Raw genomic sequence first — 22954 nt, forward strand, 5'->3', positions numbered from 1 at the left:
AACAATAACTCTTGAAATAAACTTTGTCAGAATAATAACTCAATTTGGTTAAACACAAATTTACATTGTTCATCATCTTAAATATGTAGTGGATATAATGCTAGCTTATTTTAGTAGTATATCTGTATAAATTCAGGAAGACATACTTAAGTAGAATAAAATTTGTATTGTACTTAACACTGATAATTCAGAAGATATAGCTGTTTTTATTTAACTGACACTATAAAAACTAGTCCTGTTTGCCAAAAGTTTACCTAGATTACATGCACTTCAATTAAGACATTTGGATTTAGCTCTATAAATGTCTTTTTACATTGGAAGAATCAGAAATTCAGTTTCCTCAATTTCTTGGATTTTAGTACTATCAGTTTATATATAAGTGCTTATTTATCTTTAAGTAATTTGAATAGAACTCTTCTAAGGATTTTTTTTTTCTTTGCATAGGCAGGCACCAAGAATCAAACCTGGGTCTCTGGTATGGCAGGCGAGAATTCTGCCACTGAGCCACCATTGCACCATCCCTCTACGGATTTTTATATGTTAATTTGGTATTACCACCCAGAGTAGGAAAACATAGATCAAACATACTGACAGACACAAAAGAGAGCTTAGAGCTTCAATTAAAAATTTTTCAGCCATGAGCCTGACATAAAAACACAGAAACACAAAAATACAAAACTCTCCATTTTATATAAATGAGCTGGCTTTCTCCCCTTGCTAGAAAATTTCTCAAGAATTTACACCAAGAAGTTGTAACTGAGAAGGGACAAGTGATTATGACTACTGAATCATTATATAAATATTTCTTTTTTCTTTTTGGTTTATTAAGGTAGACAGAGAGGAAACATCTGAAATCTCTGAGCTACAATCCAGTAGCCCTGATCCCTGAGAATGATTGTAAAAGCTCTCACATGCCTTCATCCTTTTTTATTTTTAACTTTAGAAATTTGTAAAGGTAAATGCCAAATACTAATCAAGGAATTTGAGTCAGCCATTAACTAGTTCCAGCCCCAGTTTCACTCCTTTACATTTGTAAATTGTTTTGGCCTACATCTGCTATTGAAATAAACTCGTCTGGCTTCGTTCCTGCTTACATTTGCTATTGAAATCTAATTGTCTCTCTTCCCTCTGCTTACTACTGAAATTGTAATGACTTCATCTCCTCTTGTTAGAATCCATAAAAACTCTGAATCCCTTAGACTCAAGAAAACAGATTTTTGGGCTGCTAGACCATCTGCTTGTTCTCCAGCTTTGTACCTAACAATAAGTTCTTTCTCTCTTTGACACCCCAGTGTGTCAGGAATTGGTCATTTGAGCCATTCAATAGAGAATTCACTAACTTTGTCCAGCATCATGGCCACTACAAGGACTTATCATTCTCCATCATATCCACCCACGAACAGAAAGACATAGGTCCATAATGAGAGTACATATAAAAAGCAGAAGTAATAGGAGGAGGAAAAGAGGGAGATTTAGAGCAAGAAGAACCCATTATGCTGTGCCCAGACAAAAGGAATTCAGATAATAGAAATGGGTTACCAGGGGGATGTAAAGTCTCAGCAATTGAACAGCAGACATAAAAGTATCTATCATGGGCACTTCACTGGGCTAGTTGCCAGAGCCTACAGCCTCACAGGGCACATTCTGTATCTCACTGGAGCCTACCAAACTTACCAAAAGACAAATTTAAGTCAATTTTGCAGGCTACAGAATTTTATTCAGGACACTGAAGTTTTGTTGCAGCAAAGAATGCCAGACTACTTGTAACAATAGAGGTAGCTTTGGAGTTCTAGGGATGGCAAATGATATATATATATCATATATATATATGGCATGGGTAGTCTCTGGGAATCAAACTCAGGTCTCTGGCACAGCAGGTGAGAATTACACCACTGGGCCACCACTGTACTGCTGGCAAATGATGTTTACAGACATAAGGATGTTAGCTTGATTCTTACTGATTGGATGAGGATTTCTCTGTCTTTTTTAGGGAGAATTTTAGGGCATGTGGGTTTTATTTTATTTTGGGTCAGAACTAATGAACTAGGAGGCCTGACTGGTTTTGATTTAAAAGTTCATCTTTTCCTACTGATTTTAAAAGAAATTAAAACATTTTTGTGAGTCCCTAAAAGTACTGAGGGCCTTATCCACTGCACCTGCTGGATAAGACAACCCACTTAAGTTGGTCTGGGGCTAAAGGTCAGGCAGATTCGGGTTTTAACTGAATAGAGGGAAAGTTGTTGGGGATAGGGAGATTCGGGGTGTGGGGGAAAGGGACGAGAGCCTAACAAATTGTGTATGATCTCGAAATCTGAAACACAAACCACTGCACATCCAAAGTAATACATTCGGAAACAAACCACAAACAGAAATAAGGGAGAATCCACGCTTACTGACACACGGTGGATCCCACGACATCACAGAGAATGAAAACACATACACAACTGTGCTGGTTTGAAAGGCCATATGTCCCCTAGAAAAAACATGTTTTAATCTAAATCCCATTTCGTAAAGGCAGAATAATCCCTATTCAGTACTGTAGTTTGAATCTGTAGTTTGATCATCTCCCTGAAGATGTGATTTAATCAAGAGTGGTTGTTAAACTGGATTAGGTGAGGACATGTCTCCACCCATTTGGGTGGGTCTTGATAAGTTTCTGGAGTCCCATAAAAGAGGAAACATTTTGGAGAATGAAATAGATTCAGAGAGAATAGAGCAGAACGACATAGCCATGAGAAGTAGAGAGCCCAAAAGCCAGGGACCTTTGGAGATGAAGAAGGAAAATGCCTCCCCGGAGCTTCATGAAACAGGAAGCCAGGAGAAAAAGCTAGCAGGTGACACCTTGCCTGCCACGTGCCTTTCCAGATGAGAGAGAAACCCTGACGGTGTTGGCATGTGCCTTTTCACTTGAGAGAGAAACCCTGAACTTCATCAGCCCTCCCTGGATCTCTTCCTGGATGCCTGTGATTGGACATTTCTATAGACTTGTTTAACTGGGACATTTTCTCGGCCTTAGAACTGTACACTAGCAACTTATTAAATTTCTCTTTTTAAAAGCCATTCATTTCTGGTATATTGCATTCCGGCAGCTAGCAAACTAGAACAACGCTCACTCTTTTTTCTTGAAAACAAATGCATAATGAACGCCTGCTGAGCTCCTGGCCATAGTCCCTGGGCCAGAGTTTCCTTGTGGGAGGAAACACAAAAAGTTTTTGCCCACAGAGGTCGCGTCCCAACCCCTACCTGCAGACCCTACTCGAGAAGCGTGCCACTTCCTCCCACACGCAGGCTGAGGCTCTGAAGTCCGCAAGCGCCTCCTCTGTCTCCTCTAGCTGGACTCAGATTTCACTCGCCTTCTGCAAGCCCTCAAGACATCCTGAAATCACCATTCTCTTTGGGACTTCGCTGCGCGTGGGTGCACACCTGCGCCTGCGCACTCCCAGCAAACAGCGCCCATCAAGGGCGGGGCGTCGGCCACCGGAGTGGTCGGAACAGCGGGTTCCCTGCGGCCATGAATAGTAGGGCTGGACTACATTTCCCAGAAGCCACCGGGCTCGAATCACCCTCCAACTCTGTGTCCCTTCCGGTGTTCAGCGGTTGTGGTCCGGGCGCGGTGGTTAGAACACGTCCAAATTAAAAATATCAGCGGGGGCTTCCATGGTACTTGTCTGGAGCCGTACTGGAACCCGTGGTGGAGGTGGCAGTGAGGGAGGTGCTCAAGGTGAGGAGGCCCGCGGCGCGGACAGGGCGTCTGGTCCCCCGATCCTCAGGCCTGTGTCTGCTGGAGCTGCAGAGGAGGGTAGTTGTGAGCCTGTGAGAGTTAATGTGATGGGTGCTTAGGGTGGGTGGGGGGCGTGGGGCGGGTGCAGAACCGCAACTAGTAAGGCACGCACTTCCATACTTTTTGGATGTTAAGAATCGTCTCCAGCTTCTCTGCTTTTCCCGCCTTACAGTTTAAAACTGCCAGTCTCCACCATCTGGGGGAAACCCCACTCCTCCCCTATGGGTCACAGTAATGGCAAGAGTCTGCCACCCATATTTTCCCACCTCCACCCCCAGTCCCCGCCCTCCACGGATTCTTGCAGTTATCTATGTTAGGTAAGCCTTGGCCTGCCAAATTCTTCCCTCTCCTCCAGACCCTTTGATAAATAAAGCCGTCCTTTCATGCATTCTCTACTGTCTGCTATCTGTGTTGTGTCATCACCCGAAGAACTTCCACATAACGTCCAGAACAGTGTGGCTGTGTGGAGTTTCACCGTGAGTGGTAGAATCCGCTTCAGCTGATTCCTCCCTCCTCTCCTCTCTGCCACAGATGAAAAAAACTCCTGGGAGGGAAGCCCGATTCTGAACCTCAGACTGCAAGAATGGAGGATCCCAGCAAAAAGACTGACTTGCTCTGGAGATGAGATTTTTGAAATAGGATGTGGTCCCAAGGCAGGCTTCTGGGAATGAGTAGGGTTCCCTCCTGAGAGGTTCCCTCTTAGAGTTCTGAAGGAGCCAGCTACCTGTTTTATAACACAGCATTTCCAGAACTCTGACCCTAGCAACTTGCTGTGATTTAAAAACAGATATTACCCTAGACATGGATAACCCTGACCTCTTTTCATATTGGGAAGAGCAACACTGTTCAGTCTTCTTCCTGCTTGTGCCTGGTTGTGTATGGTGGACAGGGTGAGCAGATATGGTCATGAAGGTCATTAGTTTCTAACTTAACTTTGCTGTCTGAAAAAATCGGCTTGGCTCATGATCCCTTTCTCTTTTCCCAGTTCAATCAGTCTCTTAGAAAAAAAAAGGATTCTGAGAGAGGAAAGGATTTTTGTTACATACCTAAAAGTTAAAGTCCAGGTAAGTTTGTTTCTTTTTTACTCATAAAATACACTTTAATTTTAAAGACACGGGAACCTTTATTTTCCTTCTTCTGAAATGCCCTGCCTAATAGTGAAAAGCTTCTTCTTAACATTAGACACCTGACCTTCCTCACTCTGGTCCTTACATAGTCCAGATAGAAAATGTTCCACCTGGCATTAACAGTAAACTCAGGAGATAACTCCATGTGATCCATCTACCCCAGTGCTTGACCTCCCCCTAACGTCATCCATTACTTTTCCACTAGCTCACCCCAGTCCTTAAAAACCTTCCTGTTGGGGTGGTTCAGTGGTGGAATGCTCACCTTCCATGCAGGAGACCCAGGATTGATTCCTGGACCATGCACCCCCCAAAAAACAAAACAAAACAAACAAAATCTTCCTGTTCTCTGCTTCGGCAAAGTGAAATTTTGATTATTGTTTTTTCTTTTTAGCTCTTTAATTAATTAATTTAATTTCTTTAATTCTTTTTTTGTGCTCTTTTTTAATGCAATTTTATTGACATATACAATCAGCGTTTGTATATCTCTTGGAATTTGTTAAAAATATAGTTGTGTATTCATCACCACAAATTTTTGAACATTTTCACTACTCCTCCCAAAATACATGTAAGAATAAAAATGAGAAAGAACACCAAAACATCCCATACCCCTTTACCCCCTATTATTTATTTATTTGTTGTCCTTATTTTTTCACTCATCTGTCCATGCACTGGATAAAGGGAGTAGGTCACAAGGTTTTCACCATCACACAGTCTTACTTGTAAAAGCTGTATCTGATTTGGTTTTGATCTTGCTCCCCTATGGAGTTAGCCTTCTGTCTCTCTCTTTCCTATTGCATATAGCTTTGACTAAGGTTATCTTTGCCTGTTTAACATTGCCTGGTGCAGTTTTTTCTTTGACAGTTTATAATGAACATCCTCGTGCACAGGGAACTGAAGGAAAGGAAATGAAATCATTCAGTAAAATACAGCAACTGTATTTAGAGCAGCATTGGTTCTCAAACATAGAGTGCATCAGAATTACTTGGAAGGCTTGTTCAAACACAGTTTGCTGGGAGTTTTTGATTCAGTAGGTCTGCAGTGAGGATGAGAATCTGCATTTTTAATAAATTCCTAGAGAACATACAATATTTTGAAAACATTAGTTTTAGAGTATGTTAAACTTTTTCTTCAGGTTCAAGGGAAGACTGTTAAAATAGGATGGGGGGAAATATTTTTCCCCATCTGTTTGGAGAAGAGGTTACTCAGCAAAAAATTAAAAACATGTGTGTTTATTCAAATTAAGCAATGGCCATTGTTTAAAAACTTACAAAATATACTTTAGGAAAAGGAAGAAGACCAGGACTAAACCACACAAATAAGCAATATTAATATATAGGTCTATAACTTTCCATAGTTTTATCTATTTATTGATATCTGTCACTTCTTTTCTGTACATTAAGTGCATGTATTTTATAAATGTAATCATATTTTATATTCATATACTTTTGTACATTTGTAACCTAATTTTTCACCTGCTTAATGAAATATAACTCATATACCATAATATTCAACCATTTAAAATGTAAAGTTCATTATTTTTAGTATACTCTCAGGGTTGTGCAACGGTCACCACAGCAACTTTTTCATCACCCCCAAAAGAAACCCCAATACGCATTAGCACTCCCCATTTTCTTCAGACCTCCCAGTTGTAGACTGTCACTTATTAACTTTGTATCTATGAAATTGCCTAATCTGGACCTTTCATATAAATGGAATCATATAATATGTTGCCTTTTATGACTGGCTTCTATTACTGAACATTGTATTTTCAAGGTTCATCTGGGTAATAGTGTGTTTTAGTACTTCGTTCCTTTTTACTGCTGAATAATTTTACTTAGTAAGGTTATATGACATTTTATATATCCATTCATCAGTTGATGGGCATTTGGGTTGTTTCCACTTTTTGGCTATTATAAATAATGCCAAAATATGAACATTTGTGTGCAAGTTTTTATGTGAACACACATTTTATGTCTCTTATATATATATATATATAAGAATGAAGTTGCTGGGTCGTGTGGTAACTATATTTAACCTTTTGAGAAACTACAGACTTTCCCACCTTTTGAGAAACTACAGACTTTCCCAAAGCGGCTGCATCATTTTATATTCCTATTAACAATGTATGAAAATTCAAACTTCCCACATTCTCACCAACACTTGTTATTATCTATCTTTTTTATTATTGTGGGTTTGAAGTGGTATATCATTGTGGATTTGATTTGCATTTTCCTGATGAATAATGCTAGCAAGTCTTTTCGTGTACTTCTTGGCCATTTGTATATCTTTGGAGAAATGTGTATTCAGATTCTTTACCAATTTTTCCATATAGGTTTTTATCTTTGTAACCTAATTTTTTTACTATTGGTACATCTTGAATATTTTCATTCCCTTAATTTCTTAAATTTAGCATTTAATGATAGCTTAGTATTTCGTTACATAGGTGTTCTATGTTTAACTAATTAGCTGTACTTGAACTCAGAATTCAGAACACATCTGCTTCTATATGCTATCCCACTTCCACATTTTCATCAACTTCACTTCTTGCAATGTTTCAGGGCCACATGGAAATTTAGGTCTTTATAAATTTAGAGGTAGCGACATGTGAGAATGTGACAACAGTTTCCATTGAGTGGAGTACTGATGACTACTGTTCTAGTTTGTTAGCTGCTGGAATGCAATATACCAGAAACAGAATGACTTTTTTTAAAGGGGAATTAGTAAGTTTCTAGTTTGCAGTTCTAAGACCGAGAAAATGTCCCAATTAAAACAAGTCTATAGAAATGTCCAATCAAAGGTATCCAGGGTAAGATACCTTGGTTCAAGGCCAATGAAGTTCAGGATTTCTCTCTCAAGTGAGAAGGCACATGGCAAACACAGTCAGGGCTTCTCTCAGCTGGAAGGGCACATGGCGAACATGGTGTCATCTGCTAGTTTCTCTTCTGGCTTCCTGTTTCATGAAGTTCCCTGGGAGGCATTTTCCTTCTTCATCTCCAAGGGTCGCTTGCTGGTGGACTCTCTGCTTCTCATGGCTATGTCATTCTTCTCTGCTCTCTCTGAATCTCCCAGTTTCTCCAAAATGTTTCCTCTTTTATAGGATTCCAGTAAACTAATCAAGACCCACATAGAATGGGTGGAGACACGTCTCTATCTAATTATATTTAATACCCATATTGATTGAATCACATCCCCATGGAGATGACCCAATCAATTTCCAACCTATAGTACTAAATAGGGATTAAGAGAAACGGTTGCTCCCACATGGTTGCTTAGGATTAAATCATGGCTTTTCTAGGGTACACAAATCCTTTAAAACCAGCAACTACCCACTCAGAAGGACTTACATAGTAAGAAACCACAGGAGGAAAGTTTTTATGATCAAATCTTTAAATTCAAATGATAACCTTTGGAGCTTTTTTATTCCTGCAGTGTGGCCCTTTTGGGAGGCTATGAAGTATTTCAATTTAGGATTTATTTTACATTTAATGATAGTTCTACTCTGTTTTTCTTGAAGTATTATCATCTTTGTTCCTCCAGTGACTTTAGTATATGTAGGGTATTCTATTTCCAAGTTAGGTATAATTCCTGTATTGAGCAATCCAGGCCTAGTTGGTGGAGAATGTAGTGATATGAGGATTTGTTCAGGTGAGCTAATGGCAACCAGTAAAGTGAAAATTGTTGCAAGTAAAAACTTAAGACTCAGAACCTTGATATTCTAATTTGAGACATTCAGCTCAAAGACTTTTAGGCCATTGGGGAAAATAAGGCCTCAATATCATACCCCAAATATCACTATAGAGCACACTATATATCACTGTGTATCTGTAGTCTCAAAGAGAGTGGTTAGCTTTATTATTATTTTTATTATAAAAGCAATACATTTTCATGCAATAATTCAGAAAATACAGAAAGTTCAAAGTGAAGATTACCTGTAATTTCATCACTAAGAGACAACTGCTATGAACATTTTACTCCAAATCTTTTTGTCCATCCTTCAATGTACATGAGTATAATCATATTTTTCTTAACTTGCCCTAAGAGGATAATATTTTTGTAATATAATGTTTTTACTCATTATCATCAAATATAGGAATACATCATAATTTTTTATTGAATTATATGGTATATACAATAAAGTGCACACAGCTGTGTATGTAGCTCCATGAATTTTTTCATTTGAAAACATCTGTGTATTCACCATCCAGATTGGGACACAGAGCATTTCTATTTCCCCCCTGGAGAGTTTATTTGCGCACTATCCCAATTAAAACCTATCCCTTCCCCACAAAAAGTAAACCCTATTCTGACGTATCATGACAAATTAGATTTACCTGTTCTTGAGCTTCTTGTATCTGCCATCTCGCATTCAAATTATGTTTTTGAGATTCACCTATGTTGTGTGACTCAGTAGGGGTTTTTTTCCAGTTGTTGTATAGTATTCCATTGTATGAGTATATCACAATTTGCTTATTAATCCTCTTGTTGATGGGTTGTTTCTAGTTTGGGGCTATTATGAATAACCTTCCTATGAAGTTTCTTGTACAAGTCTTTTAGTGAACATATGTTCTTGTTTCTGTTGTGTGTACACCTAAAGGTAGAAGGGGTTAACCCATTTTACATTCCCACTGCAATGTTTGAAAAGACCTAGTTGCTTCTTAAACTTGCCAACACTTGATATTGTTCACGATTTTAATTTTAGCCATTGGTCACACATATTGCTATCTCGTAATTTTAATTTGTATTTTCCTGATAAGTAACAACATGAACATCTTTTCATATGATATTATCCACTTTGATATTCTCTTGTGAAATGCCTCTTCATATTTTTTGTCCGTTTTTAAAACTTGGTTCTTTGTCTTTTTCCTATTGATTTTCAATATATTTTTAATTAAGTTCCTTTGTGTGTGTATATAAACATCTGCCGGTATATGTGTGTGTATCTGTGTGTTTACATATATACACATGTAGAGAGAAGGAAGAAGGGAGGGTGGGAAAAAGAGAATCTTTGTCTGTGGTTTCCTGTTTACTTCCTTAATTATGTCTTATAGTGAACAGATATTCTTAATTTTAATGAAGTTCCAGTTTATCAGTAGTTATGTTTTATGGGTATTGCATTTATTTCTGAAAACTTTGTTGCAGAAGACAAAAAGCTCTTCTTTACAGTAGAATTTCAATTGTTTGATGTAGAAGGAAGAAGGGACAAAATAATGGCTTTTAGGCAAATAGTGAAGTAATAATTGTTTCAGTAAAGAACCACACCAATTTATGCTAAAATTAGTGGTTACAAGTTTGAGAACCAAATGGATTTGTATAGTTTTAAGTATTCCTCCCCCTAAGATACTTATTAACTATAAAGGGAAAGATATAACCTTACAGTGGGAAAACTCAGCGGAGAGCACTTAACCAAGAGGTCAAGGTTAACATCACCAATAATAAAATATATTAACATCATGAGCCCTTTGATGTGATACAAGGAGAAGAACACAGCAACCTTTCTATGGTACTCCAAAAAATGTATAAACTCATTACAGTTCTGAGAACACATCAGGCAAACCAAGTGGAGGGACATTCAACAAAATAAATGGTTGTTAGACCTTGGCATGAGAATAGGTGTGGTGGACAGGTTTTATGGTGGCCTCTTGATTCTCTCCTGCTGTCCATACTCTTATATAATGCCCTTCCCTGAGTATGGGCAGGACCTGTGACTTGTTTTTAACCAATAAAATACGGCAAGAATGATGGATGCCACTTTTGTAATTAGATTATGTTATATGGCAAAGGTGATGGAATGTCGCTCCTGTGCTTACATTATGGCATATGAGACTTGTAATTGAGTCCTGTTTTCTTTATAATCCAGTGCGACAATTTTAGTTTTTAATTGCAGTTTAGTTTATATTTACTATAATTACTGATGTGGTTTGACTTATGTCTGTCATCTTGCTATTATATATTTGTATTTACCTTCCATTTCTTTATGCTTTATTCCTCCTTTCCTGCTTTTTGTATTAATCAGGTAATTTTTATTCTTCCATTTTATCTCCTCTTTTAGCTTTTTTGGCTGCACATCTTTGCATAATTCTTTTAGTGGTTACCTGAGATATTATAAAATGCATCTTTAAACAGTTTACTTTAAATAACTGAATTATTTTTAAAATAATTCAGGAAACTTTAACTCTACCTCTTCCATCATTTTTCTATTATGGTCATAACTTTTTCCAATGTTTGTAAGCCCCACAGAGCATTATTATAATGCTTTAAAGAATACATTTGTGTAGTCATATTCGTCATGTATGTGCTCTGACTACCATTGTTTATTCTTTCTTGCATAGCCATGTCTCCATCTGGGTTTATTTTCCGTTAGCATGAATGTTATCCTTTAGTGTTTTTAGTATTGTGGGCTGTGCTGGTTTGAATCTGTTGTGTACCCCGAGAAGAGTCAAGTTTTAATCCTGACCCAATTTTGTGAAGGCAGGTGTTTCTTTTAATCCTGATTCAATGCTATAGGTTGGAAAATTTGAATAGATTATTTCCATGGAGATGTGACACACCCAATTGTGGGTGTGGCCCTTGATTAGATGGAGATATGACTCCACCCATTCCAGGTGGGTCTTGATTAGTTTACTGGAATCCTTTAAAAGAGCACACATTTTGGAGAGAGTTAGAAATGACTGAGCTGTCAGAAACTTCAAAGCAGAGCTGACACAGGTGCTGACTCTTGGACTCAGAGACACAGATATTTGGAGATGCTTGGAGCCCAGCAGACATTGCCATGAGATGTTAAGCAAGCCAGAACCTGGAGAGAGCCCAGGGAAGCCAAGAGATGAAAGCCAGCCCCAGAGAAGCAAAATGAGGAATCTTCATAGGAACAGAGGCTGAAAGCAGTGGAACCCAGAATCAAGGGATCTGCCGATGCTAGCCACGTGATTTCCCAGCTGACAGAGCTGTTCTTGACCCATCTATCTTCCTTGAATTCAGGTATCTTTCCCTGGATGTCTTAGTCTGGACAATTTTATAGGCTTAGAGCTGCAAACTTGTAACTTATTAAATTCCCCTTTTTAAAAGCCATTCCAGTTCTGGTATACTGCATTCTGGCAGCTTGTAAATGAGAATATGCGCCTCTTCATAAGGAATTCTCTCAGCTTTTGTTTGAAAAAAAGAAAAATCTTTATTTCACCTTCATTTCTGAAAGATATTTTCTCAGTAAAAATTCAGGAGTGTCAGTTTCTTCTTTTAACACTTTAAAGATATTCTTCAGGCTGCTATGGTTTCTGCTGAGGAGGAAACCATTTTTCTTGTTGTTTTGCTGTAGATGATGTATTTTTTTTTTTTAACTACATATTTTCAAGATTTTTTTTTTTTAAGTTTTTTCGTTCATCAGTTTGACTGTGTTGTGCCTTGGTGGGGTTTTCTTTTATCTTGGTTAGGTATGCTGAAGTTTTTGATTTGTGCATTGAGTCTTCATGAGAATTGGAAAATTCTTGTTCATTGTTTCTTCAACTATTATTCAGTCCCATTCTCTTTTATTTTCTTCTAGGATTTTAATTTTGACCATTTCCTAAACTTTTCTTATGTTCAACTCTAGTCTTTTCTGTTTTCGCTCTGCAGGAGATTGTTAATTTGACTTGACTGTATGTATTAATACTGTTTTCTCTTGTCGGATCCATCCAATAAGCTCTTAATTTTAGATTTTGTATTTTGAAATTCTGAAATGTTCATGTGATTCTTAAGATTCTAATTCTTCGTCAGTCTATTCCATTTTTCATTCATTTTGCTTATTTTTTCCTCTGTTTTCTTTAATGCGTTAATAATATATTCAAATACTTGTATGCTAGCTCTAATATCTTCATCATCTTTGGGTCTTTTCTGTTGAGTTTTTTTTTTCTTGATTATCAGTAACTTTAAAATTAATTTGATTTAAAATTTAAAAACACTCTCTACCCACCAAGCCACAGCTCCTACTTCATCACATCCCACTCCCCTATCCCCTGGCAACCTCTGATCTACTTTCAGTCTCTACAAATTTGTAGTTTCTAGATATTTAGTATAAGTGAAATCTTACAATATTTGTCTTTATGTATCTTGCTTATTTCACTCAGCATATTTTCAAGTTTCATCCATGTTGCAGTATGTCTCAGAACTTTACTTCTTTTTAAGACCAAATAACAATCCATTGTGTAAAGACACCATATTTTGTTTTCCATTCGTCTGCTAATGGACATTTGCATTGTTTTTACCTTTTAGCTATTATGAGTAATGCTGCTATGAACATTGGTGTATACGTATCTGTTTGAGTCCCTCTTTTCGATTTCTTTGGGTATATACCTAAAAGTAGAATTGCCAGGTCATATGGTAAATCTATATGTAACATTTTGAGGAACCACCATACTGCTTTCACAGTGGCTGTACTGTTTTACATTCCCATTGATACCTGCAACTTTTTCTTTTTTTTATGTTTTATAATTTTTATCATATGTTGGCACTGTAGTGAATATATTATAGAAATTCTGGATTATGCATTCCTCCTTTATGAGTTCATATCAGGGTTTCTCAAATTTAGCACTACTGATACTTTTGGTCAGATAATTATTTGTTGGTGGGGAGGGGGAGACTGGCCTGTGCATTGCTGTATGTTTTGCAGCATCCTTCCTCTACCCATTAGATACAGTAGCACCTTTACCCCCATTATGATAGCAAAATGTGTCTCCAGATGTTGCCACATGTCCTCTAAGGAGCAAATTCACCCCATATTGGTAACCACTGTTCTATACAATATTTTCAAATATCTACCTCATTTTCCATTATACAGATGCACTATCGTTTATTTAACTATCTATCAAAATCCCTCTAGAATTTCTCCAGCTCTTTGTTTTTCATTATAATCAGTGTCTATCACCACATTCCTTTTTATACATCTTTGGGCACAGTTTACAGTTATTTCTTTTAAGTGGAGTGTCAGAAATGACCTTTCATGATTAAATTCTGCTTCTGCAGAATTCTGTTTACATATCTCAGTTGTTCCAGGTTTTCATAAATCTACAGTACATCGGAACAATGCCCTTTTTTTACAACTTTACTTATATGTGGTGCATCATTAGCCTTTTAAATCTGACAATTGAATGCCTGTAAAATCATAGTACCTTATTGCTTAAAAACATTTCTTTAGTAAATTACATATCTTGATAGATGGTATGTTATTTCTACCTTTTTACTTAGATTTTACACAAATGAAAAAGAAATCCTGGGTATCGTAGGCAACAATTGGGAAAACAACAACAACTGGCTTTGTAATGATAGAATTGTGGATTTAAAACACATTACTTCAGCTTATTGTTTGTGAATTTGGGAAAATGTCTCTAATTAGAGGAATGTCTAATTCCATTTCCTCACCTTTTGAATTGAGATAGAAACTGCACTGAAGGATTAAATGCTAATACATTTAGAACACAGCCACATAAAAGATTGCAAAAATCTACTTGTTAATTACTGGTTTCAGTGAGCATGAATTCATCCTTACCAGTGGGTGTGGGGAGTGGGTGGCAGGGACAGGCAATGAGTGGATCCCAATACGGAAATCTACGGTGTTTAGCCCAGATCTTGGGAGTTACAGTTTTGACTGGGGACGTGTGTGGGGGGGGGGGGAGTGTTGAGGGGAGGGTGTTGGGGGAGGGGAGAGGCTTCACAGAGGCTGGCAGCTTTAAAGTGGTAAAGGTGCCAAGTTGGTCTCCACTGTTTTCTGCCTTTTGTCTGTTATAGTCTAGGCCCATCCCAAGGCCATGAAGGTTGTTGAAGTTTATATGGTACAGTTTGGACTTGACCCTGGAAGGTAGGTCTGGAGAGAGGAGGAACTACTCAGGATATTCAACATCATCAGAATGAAACAAAGGCCAGACTAGGGGGTCAGGATCTAGCTTTAGTGCAGGAGTGCCTCACTTCTGCAGCTTTTTTCCCTAAGTATGGGGAAGGTCTTGGATTTGTCTGGACAACTTCTCACATCTGCTGATGTATGTTAATGTGTGTTTGGGAAGAGTGGGGAGTGGGCAGGGTCAATGGGAAGCATGAATAATAGAAAAGGAAAAAAAAGGAAAGGTTATCCTAACTTTAAATTATTTTTGGAGTTCTGACATATACTAGATCTCAAGGTCTCTTATTCTTCTCCCAGCTTTGTTTTCTCTGAACTGTGATTCTCTAGTAGAAGAAACCTGAGGAGTGCTGGCAATTTTAAAATCATGGCCCAGGTAAGTTGTTATCTCTTTCTCCTTCCTAAAATATTATGATTTTTTTTTTTTTTTGAATCTTTTTTTTTATTAATTAAAAAAAGAATTAACAAAACAATTAGAAATCATTCCAATCTACATGTACAATCAGTAATTCTTAATAACATCACATAGTTGCATATTCATCATTTCTTAGTACATTTGCATCGATTTAGAAAAAGAAATAAAAAGACAACAGAATAAGAATTAAAACAATAATAGAAAGAAAAAAAAACAAAAAAAACAAAAACAAAAAACCTATACCTCACATGCAGCTTCATTCAGTGTTTTAACATAATTGCATTACAACTGGGTAGTATTGTGCTGTCCATTTCTGAGTTTTTATATCCAGTCCCGTTGTACAGTCTGTATCCCTTCATCTCCAATTATCCCTTCTCTTTTTTTTTTTTTTTTTTTTAATTAACGGAAAAAAAGAAATTAACCCAACATTTAGAGATCATACCATTCTACACATGCAATCATTAATTCTTAACATCATCACATAGATGCATGATCATCATTTCTTAGTACATTTGCATTGGTTTAGAAGAACTAGCAATATAAAATATTATGATTTTTAAATTCAAATAATATTTCCCTCTTTACCCTGAAACCTACTACCCAAGAAAGCCCTATCTCTGAGTCTCCTTCACAGTTCTTCCCATTACAATAAAGGAGAGTGTCCTCATATGTTTCCTTTTTCTCAAGCAGATTAACACTTGTCACATAGTTTATTCATCCTTTATGTGTTCAGTCTTCTCTCAGGAACTGTTTTGGAGCAGAGAAAGAGGCAAATATCTTGAAGGGAGTATTTGAGCTTCTCTTGTCAAGTTCTTGGTTTCATGACATAGAATTGATGGTCCTATTTAATCACAGGAGGGAAAACTTTCTCCACAGCCCTAAGTTTTCCAGGTAAATAAGGTAGGATTTGGTTACTAGTGATCTCAGTCTCAGTGTGAGATGAGGTCTCGTGTTTTAGAAAGTTTCTGGGTTGGGTTGAGATGGAATTGGTGCCTGCTTAGAGACAGATCAGGGATCTGGCTAAGGATTCACAAAGAAATAAAGAAGCAACCACAGTCCATTCTGTAGCTGAAGAGGAATTGCCAGTCTTGAGCGAATCAGTGTTGTTCTGGATCATCCTACATCAGTGTGCTCTGACTCCACAAGAGTTCAATAAGAGATTGCAGAAAAGAAGATCCTCTGGAACTTCATGTGGTAAACATTGAACTGTATGAAAGAAGTTAGAATTTTGTCCAACTTAAATGCCTTAATAGTGTAATACTTTATGTATTAATATTATACTAACAACTCCATAATACCTTAAGAGTGATTACAACTGATATCTGAAGGTGGATTAAATAAAAGCATTAATTAGTTTTGTCAGAATAAGGGAAAATGCTTATGATATAATCTGCCATAAGATGAATTGCATCTTGAGAAAATTAATACATTCTCTAATTGTCTAAGATACTGTTTTCCTAAATAATTGACTATAATTAAAGGGTTTTTTTTGCCTTTTTAAAGCAGCTTTATCGAGATATAATTGACTTACAAAACATTGTTCATGTTTAAAGTATAGAAATTGATATGTTTGACAAATGAATATACCTGTAAAGCCATCATGATAGTGAACACAATCAAGATAATGAACAGATCCATTTTCCCAAAAGTTTCTTTGCGCCACTTCATAATTGCCAGCATCCTCCCCCTTCATCCCCAGGCCAACCAGTATTCTGCTTTCTATCACTATAGATTAGTTTCCATCTTCTGGAATTTTATGTAAATGGAATCATACATTTTGAAAATTTTTTCCTAATTTCTTTCATTTAGCACATTTATTGTGAAATGTATCCATGTCACTGCATATTTCAGTAGTGCATTTCTTTTTAACACAGTGTAATATTATATTTTAAGGATATCCCACAATTTGTCCATTCATCTGTGATACACATTTAAGTTGTTTCCATTTATGGAAACATAATAGCTATTACAAATAAAGCTGCCATGAACATTCATGCACAAATCTTTGTATGGATGTATGTGTTCATTTCTTGGTATAAATACTAAGTGTGTAATAGCTGGGTCATATGGAAAATATACTGTTAACTTTTTAAGAAACCAACGAATTGTTTTTCAAAGTGATTGTACCATTTTACATTCCCACCAACTGTGTATTAGAGTTCTGTTTCTTCCAGTCCTCAACAATACTAGAAATGGTCAGTCTTTTTAAGTTTAGCCATTCCAGCAGTTCTGTAGTGGTATCTCTTTGTGGTTTTAATTTGTGCTTCCCCAATGAATAATAATGTTGAAAATCTTCTCCTGTATTACTTATCTATCTTCTTCAGTAAAGTATCTGCTCAAATCTTTTGCCCATTTAAAAAATTATTATTTTTATTTTCTTAATACAGATTTTGAGAGTTTTTTATATGTTCTAGATACAAGCCCTTTATCACAGACGTGCTTTGAAAATAATTTTCTCATAACCTGTTACATAATGAATAACATAACTCCATTTTTGTGTTTCACTGCTGACAGCTTTTAAGCTCACACTTCCCTCTTCTCTTTCTGCCTCACATCTGGACAAGCTGATAAGAAAATTCCGGTGCTCCCGCCTTTGCTGCTACTGGGAGTTTCAAACCACACAAGCCCATGCCCATGTACCAGAACCCTTACTCCAGCCTACCCCTGCCACAATAAAAACCCAAGCCATTCTCCTTTTCTACTCTTTCAAGCCATTTTCAGACCAGTATGGGAGCTGCCGTCCTCCTTCCAGGAAGCCTCATTATGTGGATAATGAGGTGTGTGTGTGTAAGCATGCATGTATGTGTGTGTGATGTCATCTGTTTCAACATCTGAAGCAAATTTTGGGTAGGTGTCCACTATTTCTCTGCACAGAAGTCGTAACATATAGGCTTTCTTTCCATTCTCTTAGTAGTGACTTCTGAAGATCAGAAATTTAAAATTTTTATTTTATCCAGTTTATCAACTTTATCTTTTGTGGATTGTGCTGTACATGTATCTACGTAATCATTGCCTAACCCAAGCTTACATAGGTTTTCATTTTTACTTTTTTTTTTCTTTGCATGGGCAGGCATCAGGAACCGAACCCGGGCCTCCGGCATGGCAGGCAAGAATTCTGCCACTGAGCCACCATCACACAGCCCCATAGTTTGTTTTGTTGTTGTTGTTGTTTTTAAATATGGAAACGCTTCACGAATTTGCATGTCATCCTTGCACAGGGGCCATACTAATCTTCTCTGTATCGTTCCAATTTTAGTATATGTGCTACCGAAGCAAGCACCATAGGTTTTTTGTGTGTGTGCATGGTCTGATAATTGAACCCAGGTCTCCCGCATGAAAGACAGGCATTCCGACCACTGAATTACCCATGCACTCTATAGGTTTTTATTATATGTTTTCTTAGGGTTTTATAGTTTTGTTTTTACATTTAGGGATATGGTTCATTTTGAGTTAATTTTTGCATATGGTGTAAGGTATAGATTGAAACTCATTTCTTTGCATGTAGAGATACCCATTTGTTCCAGCATCATGTTTTTAAAAAGACTGTCCTTTCTCCACTGAATTGCTGTTGTACCTTTATCAAAAGTTAGCTGTCTGATCCAGGACCTTTCTTTGTTGGGGTGAGGGTGGGGGTTGATTACCAAATCAGTCTCTTTACTAGTTATTGGTCTGTTGAGATCTATTTCTTCTTGAGTCAATGTAAGTAAAGAATTTATATATTTATCCATATAATTGTTATTTCCAGTATTCTTCATTCTTTTGTGTAGATCCATATTTCAACTGGTATCATTTTCCTCTGCCAGAAGGACTTCCATTAACAGTATTTGTAGCATGGGTCTACTAGTAATGTCAGTTTTTTTCAGCTCTTACACATCCGAAAAAAAGTATTTTCTTTTTTGGTGCATAGTCTGGGTATCGAACCCGGGTCTCCTGCATGGCAGGTGATCATTCTACCACTGGACCACTCGTGCACACTTTTAAAGGATGTTTTTGCTGGATATAGAATTCTAGGTTGTTGGTTGGCTTGTTTGCTTTTCCTTATTTTTCCTCTCTCTATAATTTATCTTTTTTCTCAGGATGATTTTCAGATTTTCCTTTTATCTCTGATTTTGAGCAATTTAATTATGATGTCCCTTGATGTTGTTCCTGTCTTGCAGTTTGGTTTCATTTCCAAATTTAGAAAATTTTTGGCATTACTTCCTCAATTACCCCGTTATAGGCACTCTAATTACATGTATGTTAGAATACTTGAAGTTCTCTCACAGATAATTGATGTTCAATTTTTAAATCCTTTTTCTTTCTGTTTCATTTTCCATAATTTCTATTCCTATGACTTTTAAATTTACTCATTCTTTTGTGATCTCTGATCTGCCTGTAATCCTATCCTAGTATACTTTTCATCTCAGATGTTATAGTTTTCATCTCCATAAGTTCAGTTTGTGTCTTTTTATATTTTACATATTTCTACCTAACTTGTTCAGTGTTTCTGCTTGCTTTTTGAACACATGGAAAACAGTTCTAATAACTATTTAATATTCTTCTAATTCTGACATATCTGTGATTCAGAGTGGGTTTTGATTGATTCTTCTCATTATAGGTTGCATTTTCTTGTTGCTTTGTATGTCTCTTAATTTTTTTATTGCATGTATGACATTTTTAATTTTACCTTGTTGGGTGCTAGATATTTTTTACTCCAGTAAATATTCTTTAACTTTGTTCTGGGATTTAGTTGGGCATAGTTTGATCCTTTTGGAGCTTGCTTTTAATTTTTGTTCAGAGCACCATGTAGTCTAGGAGTAAATATTCTCCATTATGGAGACAAGACCCTTTCCCTAATCTGATCAAAATAGGCACCATTTCTAACCCTGTGTGAATGCCAGGTACTGTTCTCTAATCCTTTTATGTCATTTGTTCCATTACCTTGAGTAGTTTCCTCACATACATAGGTGGTCAGTACTCTTCACTCGGAGTGTTCCCTCTGGAGAGATTCAGACTTCCCTGTCTGTGCATTTCTCTTCTCTCTTTGCTATGTTGATCTTAGCCTCCCCAGACTCCCAACTTCTCCTCAACTCAGTGAGTCTGCCAGGTGATGCCTGAGTTCCCTTTCCCTGCCTCACAGCCTGGAAACTCTCTTTTCATAGTAGGCTAGGGCAACCAGAAGGCTTCCCTCATTTGTTACTTGCCTCTCAGGGATAACAGCTTTTCATTGTCCCATGTATGAAAACCATTTTTTTGGTATATTTTGTCCAAGTTTTTGGTTATTTCATGGAGGAAGGTAAATCCAATCCCTGCTACTCTATCTTGGCTGAAAGCAATCTTCCAGTACATTAAGAAAAAAGAAATTTAGTCTGATTACTTTGTTTTAATACATATGGATGTTTAAGCTTTCCCCTGTTGTTAAGGAAATTTTGTCTGCTATAGCAAGATTCTTCAATATTATGTAGGCACTCTACTTCAGATATATTAATTTATTTACTCTCCTCTAACCATGTCACAGCCTTCTAACTTCAGCCTACTTGATTTTATATATTGCTCCATTACTGAAATTCAGTATTCCACCTTGAAAAAAATTTCTTTACTTTTACAAACAATACATGGGTTTCTCATTTCAGGTGCCATTGACATTCAATGATGTTGCAATAGACTTCTCTCAGGAGGAGTGGGAATGCCTAAACTCCGATCAGAGGGATTTGTACAGGGATGTGATGTTGGAGAATTATACTAACTTTGTCTCATTGGGTAAGGATGTCTGCCTCAAGTGATGTAAAATATGCTATGTATTTTATACTCTATGTCAAGAAATGAGCTAAATTTCTGCTTCATATTCTCAAAGTACTGGTTTGAGGTTTGTCAGATGGAAATGGGCATCTCCATTCAGCACCTGAATCTTCCTTATCCTTTCTCTCTCCCTACCTCCTTCTGTTTCTTCCTGTAATTGTTTTCTCCCCTCCACGTGACTAAAGGTTTGACTTCTGGAATCTTTCTGCATAATCAAAGAAAAAAAATTTCATATTATATGTATGTTCAGAATGTCTGTAAATATTTTATTTTAAGCACTGGTTCACCTACACAGAGAACAGATACATCCAGATTGCTGGTTTTCTCTTTACTGCAAACAAGACTGTAATTTTTATAATAATGGAATGGATCAAGACCATTATCGTTTTTAGTATTATTTTTTCTAGTTAGAGCAGTCGAAATGTTGACTTGCAGTTACCTAATAGATTCTACCCAGAAATGGCAATCTTTGGTCATTCTCTCTTCTCCTCTGTGATTCCAGTACACCTATGTTAGATCTTTTGAACATATCTGCCATGTGAATATCTTCTTTTCCCTCATGTTTTTACCTGTGTGCTTGAGTTTGAGTATTTTCTACTGACTTTTATTCCAGCTCATTTATCATGTCTCTCTTTCCAGTCTGTTCTTTCAGGACCTTGATAATTTTGAGGAGTACTTGTCAATATGTTTTAGAGTGACCCACAGTCTGGGTCTATTTGAGGTTTTCTCTTGATTCAACTGAGGTTATAGAATGAGGAGGAAACCTCCAAAGCGTCCTTCTTGTCTTATCATATGAGGAAGTACATGATATGAACATAGTTTATCACTGCGGATGTTAACTTTTGAAAATTTGTTTAAATTAGTGCTTGGTTTGCTAAAGCTGCTGGAATGCCATATACCAGAAATAGGTTGGCTTTTACAATTGGGATTTAATTATTTACAAATTTACTGTTCTAAGGCTGTGGAAATGTCCAAATTAAGGCATCAATAGGAAGATACCTTGACTCTGAAGACAGGCTGCTGGCATCCAAAGTTCTTCTGTCAGATAGCAAGGCATATGGCTGGTGTCTGCTAGTCCTTCGTCCCCAGGTCTCATTGCTTTCAGCTTCTGCTTCCAGTAGGCTCTCTGAGCTTCTGTGGGTCCTCTCTTAGCATCTCCAGGGCTTTTCTCTCCAAATTCTCTGGGTGTTTCTCCCTCAGCTCTCTAGATTTTTTTGCCTTTTATCCTCATAAAGGACTCCAGTAAAGAATTAAGACCTACCTTGAATTGGGCGAGTCACATCTCAATTGAAACAACTTAATTGAAACGTCCCACTCCATAATAGGTCTGCACCTACAGGAATGGATTAAAAGAACACGGCTTTTTCCAGGTTACATAACAGCATCAAACCTGCACAGCTGGTGTCTGTCAGTTTTCTCCACTGTAAAGTTATTATTTATCTTTCCATGTTCTATCTGTTAAAAAAAAAAGGTTGGGGGGAGAGGGAGTCTGCAACTCTAGCTGGGGGCATTTTCAATAATTATACTTTCAAAAAATGTCATTTAATCAATTTTAAATTTAATGGCATAGTAATCTTATGATTTTTTTAACATTCTCTTTTTTTTATTGATGACTGTTTCCTCCTGTCATTATGTTTGCATTTTTCCCCTTTTTTTCCTTGATTAAAGTAAGCTAGTGGTTTGTATGTAATTGTACTATATTATCTTTTACTTTTATTAATTTCTCTTTTCTGCCTTCCTTCAGTTTACTTTGTTGTAATTGTCCTACTTTCTAGATTGAATACCTAATTCATTGGTTATAATTCCTCCATTTTTTCAATGTATATAAGCATTTCAGTCCATGAGTTTTCCTCTGAGCACTATAGTTGAAGACAGTAGAATCTGGTAGGAAGCCTTTTCATTATTACTGTTTTCAAATAATTCTGCAGTTTCGGTTTGTATTTTCTCATTAACTTAACAGTAGTGTAAATAGAGCTTGCTATTTATAAATAGAA

General features: G+C 36.9%; 1 protein-coding gene and 1 non-coding gene across 9 annotated transcripts in view; one reads left to right on the plus strand and one right to left on the minus strand.

The window, feature by feature from the left end:
* Positions 1–3460: 3460 nt before the first annotated feature.
* Positions 3461–22954, plus strand: part of ZNF404 (zinc finger protein 404) — a 30183-nt gene continuing 10689 nt past the window's right edge. The window contains exons 1-6 of one of the 8 annotated variants that reach the window (XM_077131588.1): positions 3461–3721; positions 4313–4434; positions 4767–4845; positions 14662–14731; positions 15068–15143; positions 20795–20921. In XM_077131588.1, coding sequence (XP_076987703.1) covers positions 15135–15143; positions 20795–20921 — 136 coding nt within the window. In that variant the 5' untranslated portion in view covers positions 3461–3721; positions 4313–4434; positions 4767–4845; positions 14662–14731; positions 15068–15134. Of the gene's footprint in view, positions 3722–4312; positions 4435–4766; positions 4846–14661; positions 14732–15067; positions 15144–15915; positions 16074–20794; positions 20922–22954 lie in introns of all 8 variants that reach the window. The other 7 variants (XM_077131591.1, XM_077131590.1, XM_077131587.1 and 4 more) reach the window with 7 other exon arrangements.
* Positions 18356–18462, minus strand: LOC143660514 (U6 spliceosomal RNA). Its single transcript, XR_013164109.1, has one exon. It is a non-coding gene; the product is annotated as a U6 spliceosomal RNA (small nuclear RNA).

The sequence above is a fragment of the Tamandua tetradactyla genome, chromosome 16, assembly GCF_023851605.1.
Source record: "Tamandua tetradactyla isolate mTamTet1 chromosome 16, mTamTet1.pri, whole genome shotgun sequence".
NCBI classification, from domain to species: domain Eukaryota; kingdom Metazoa; phylum Chordata; class Mammalia; order Pilosa; family Myrmecophagidae; genus Tamandua; species Tamandua tetradactyla.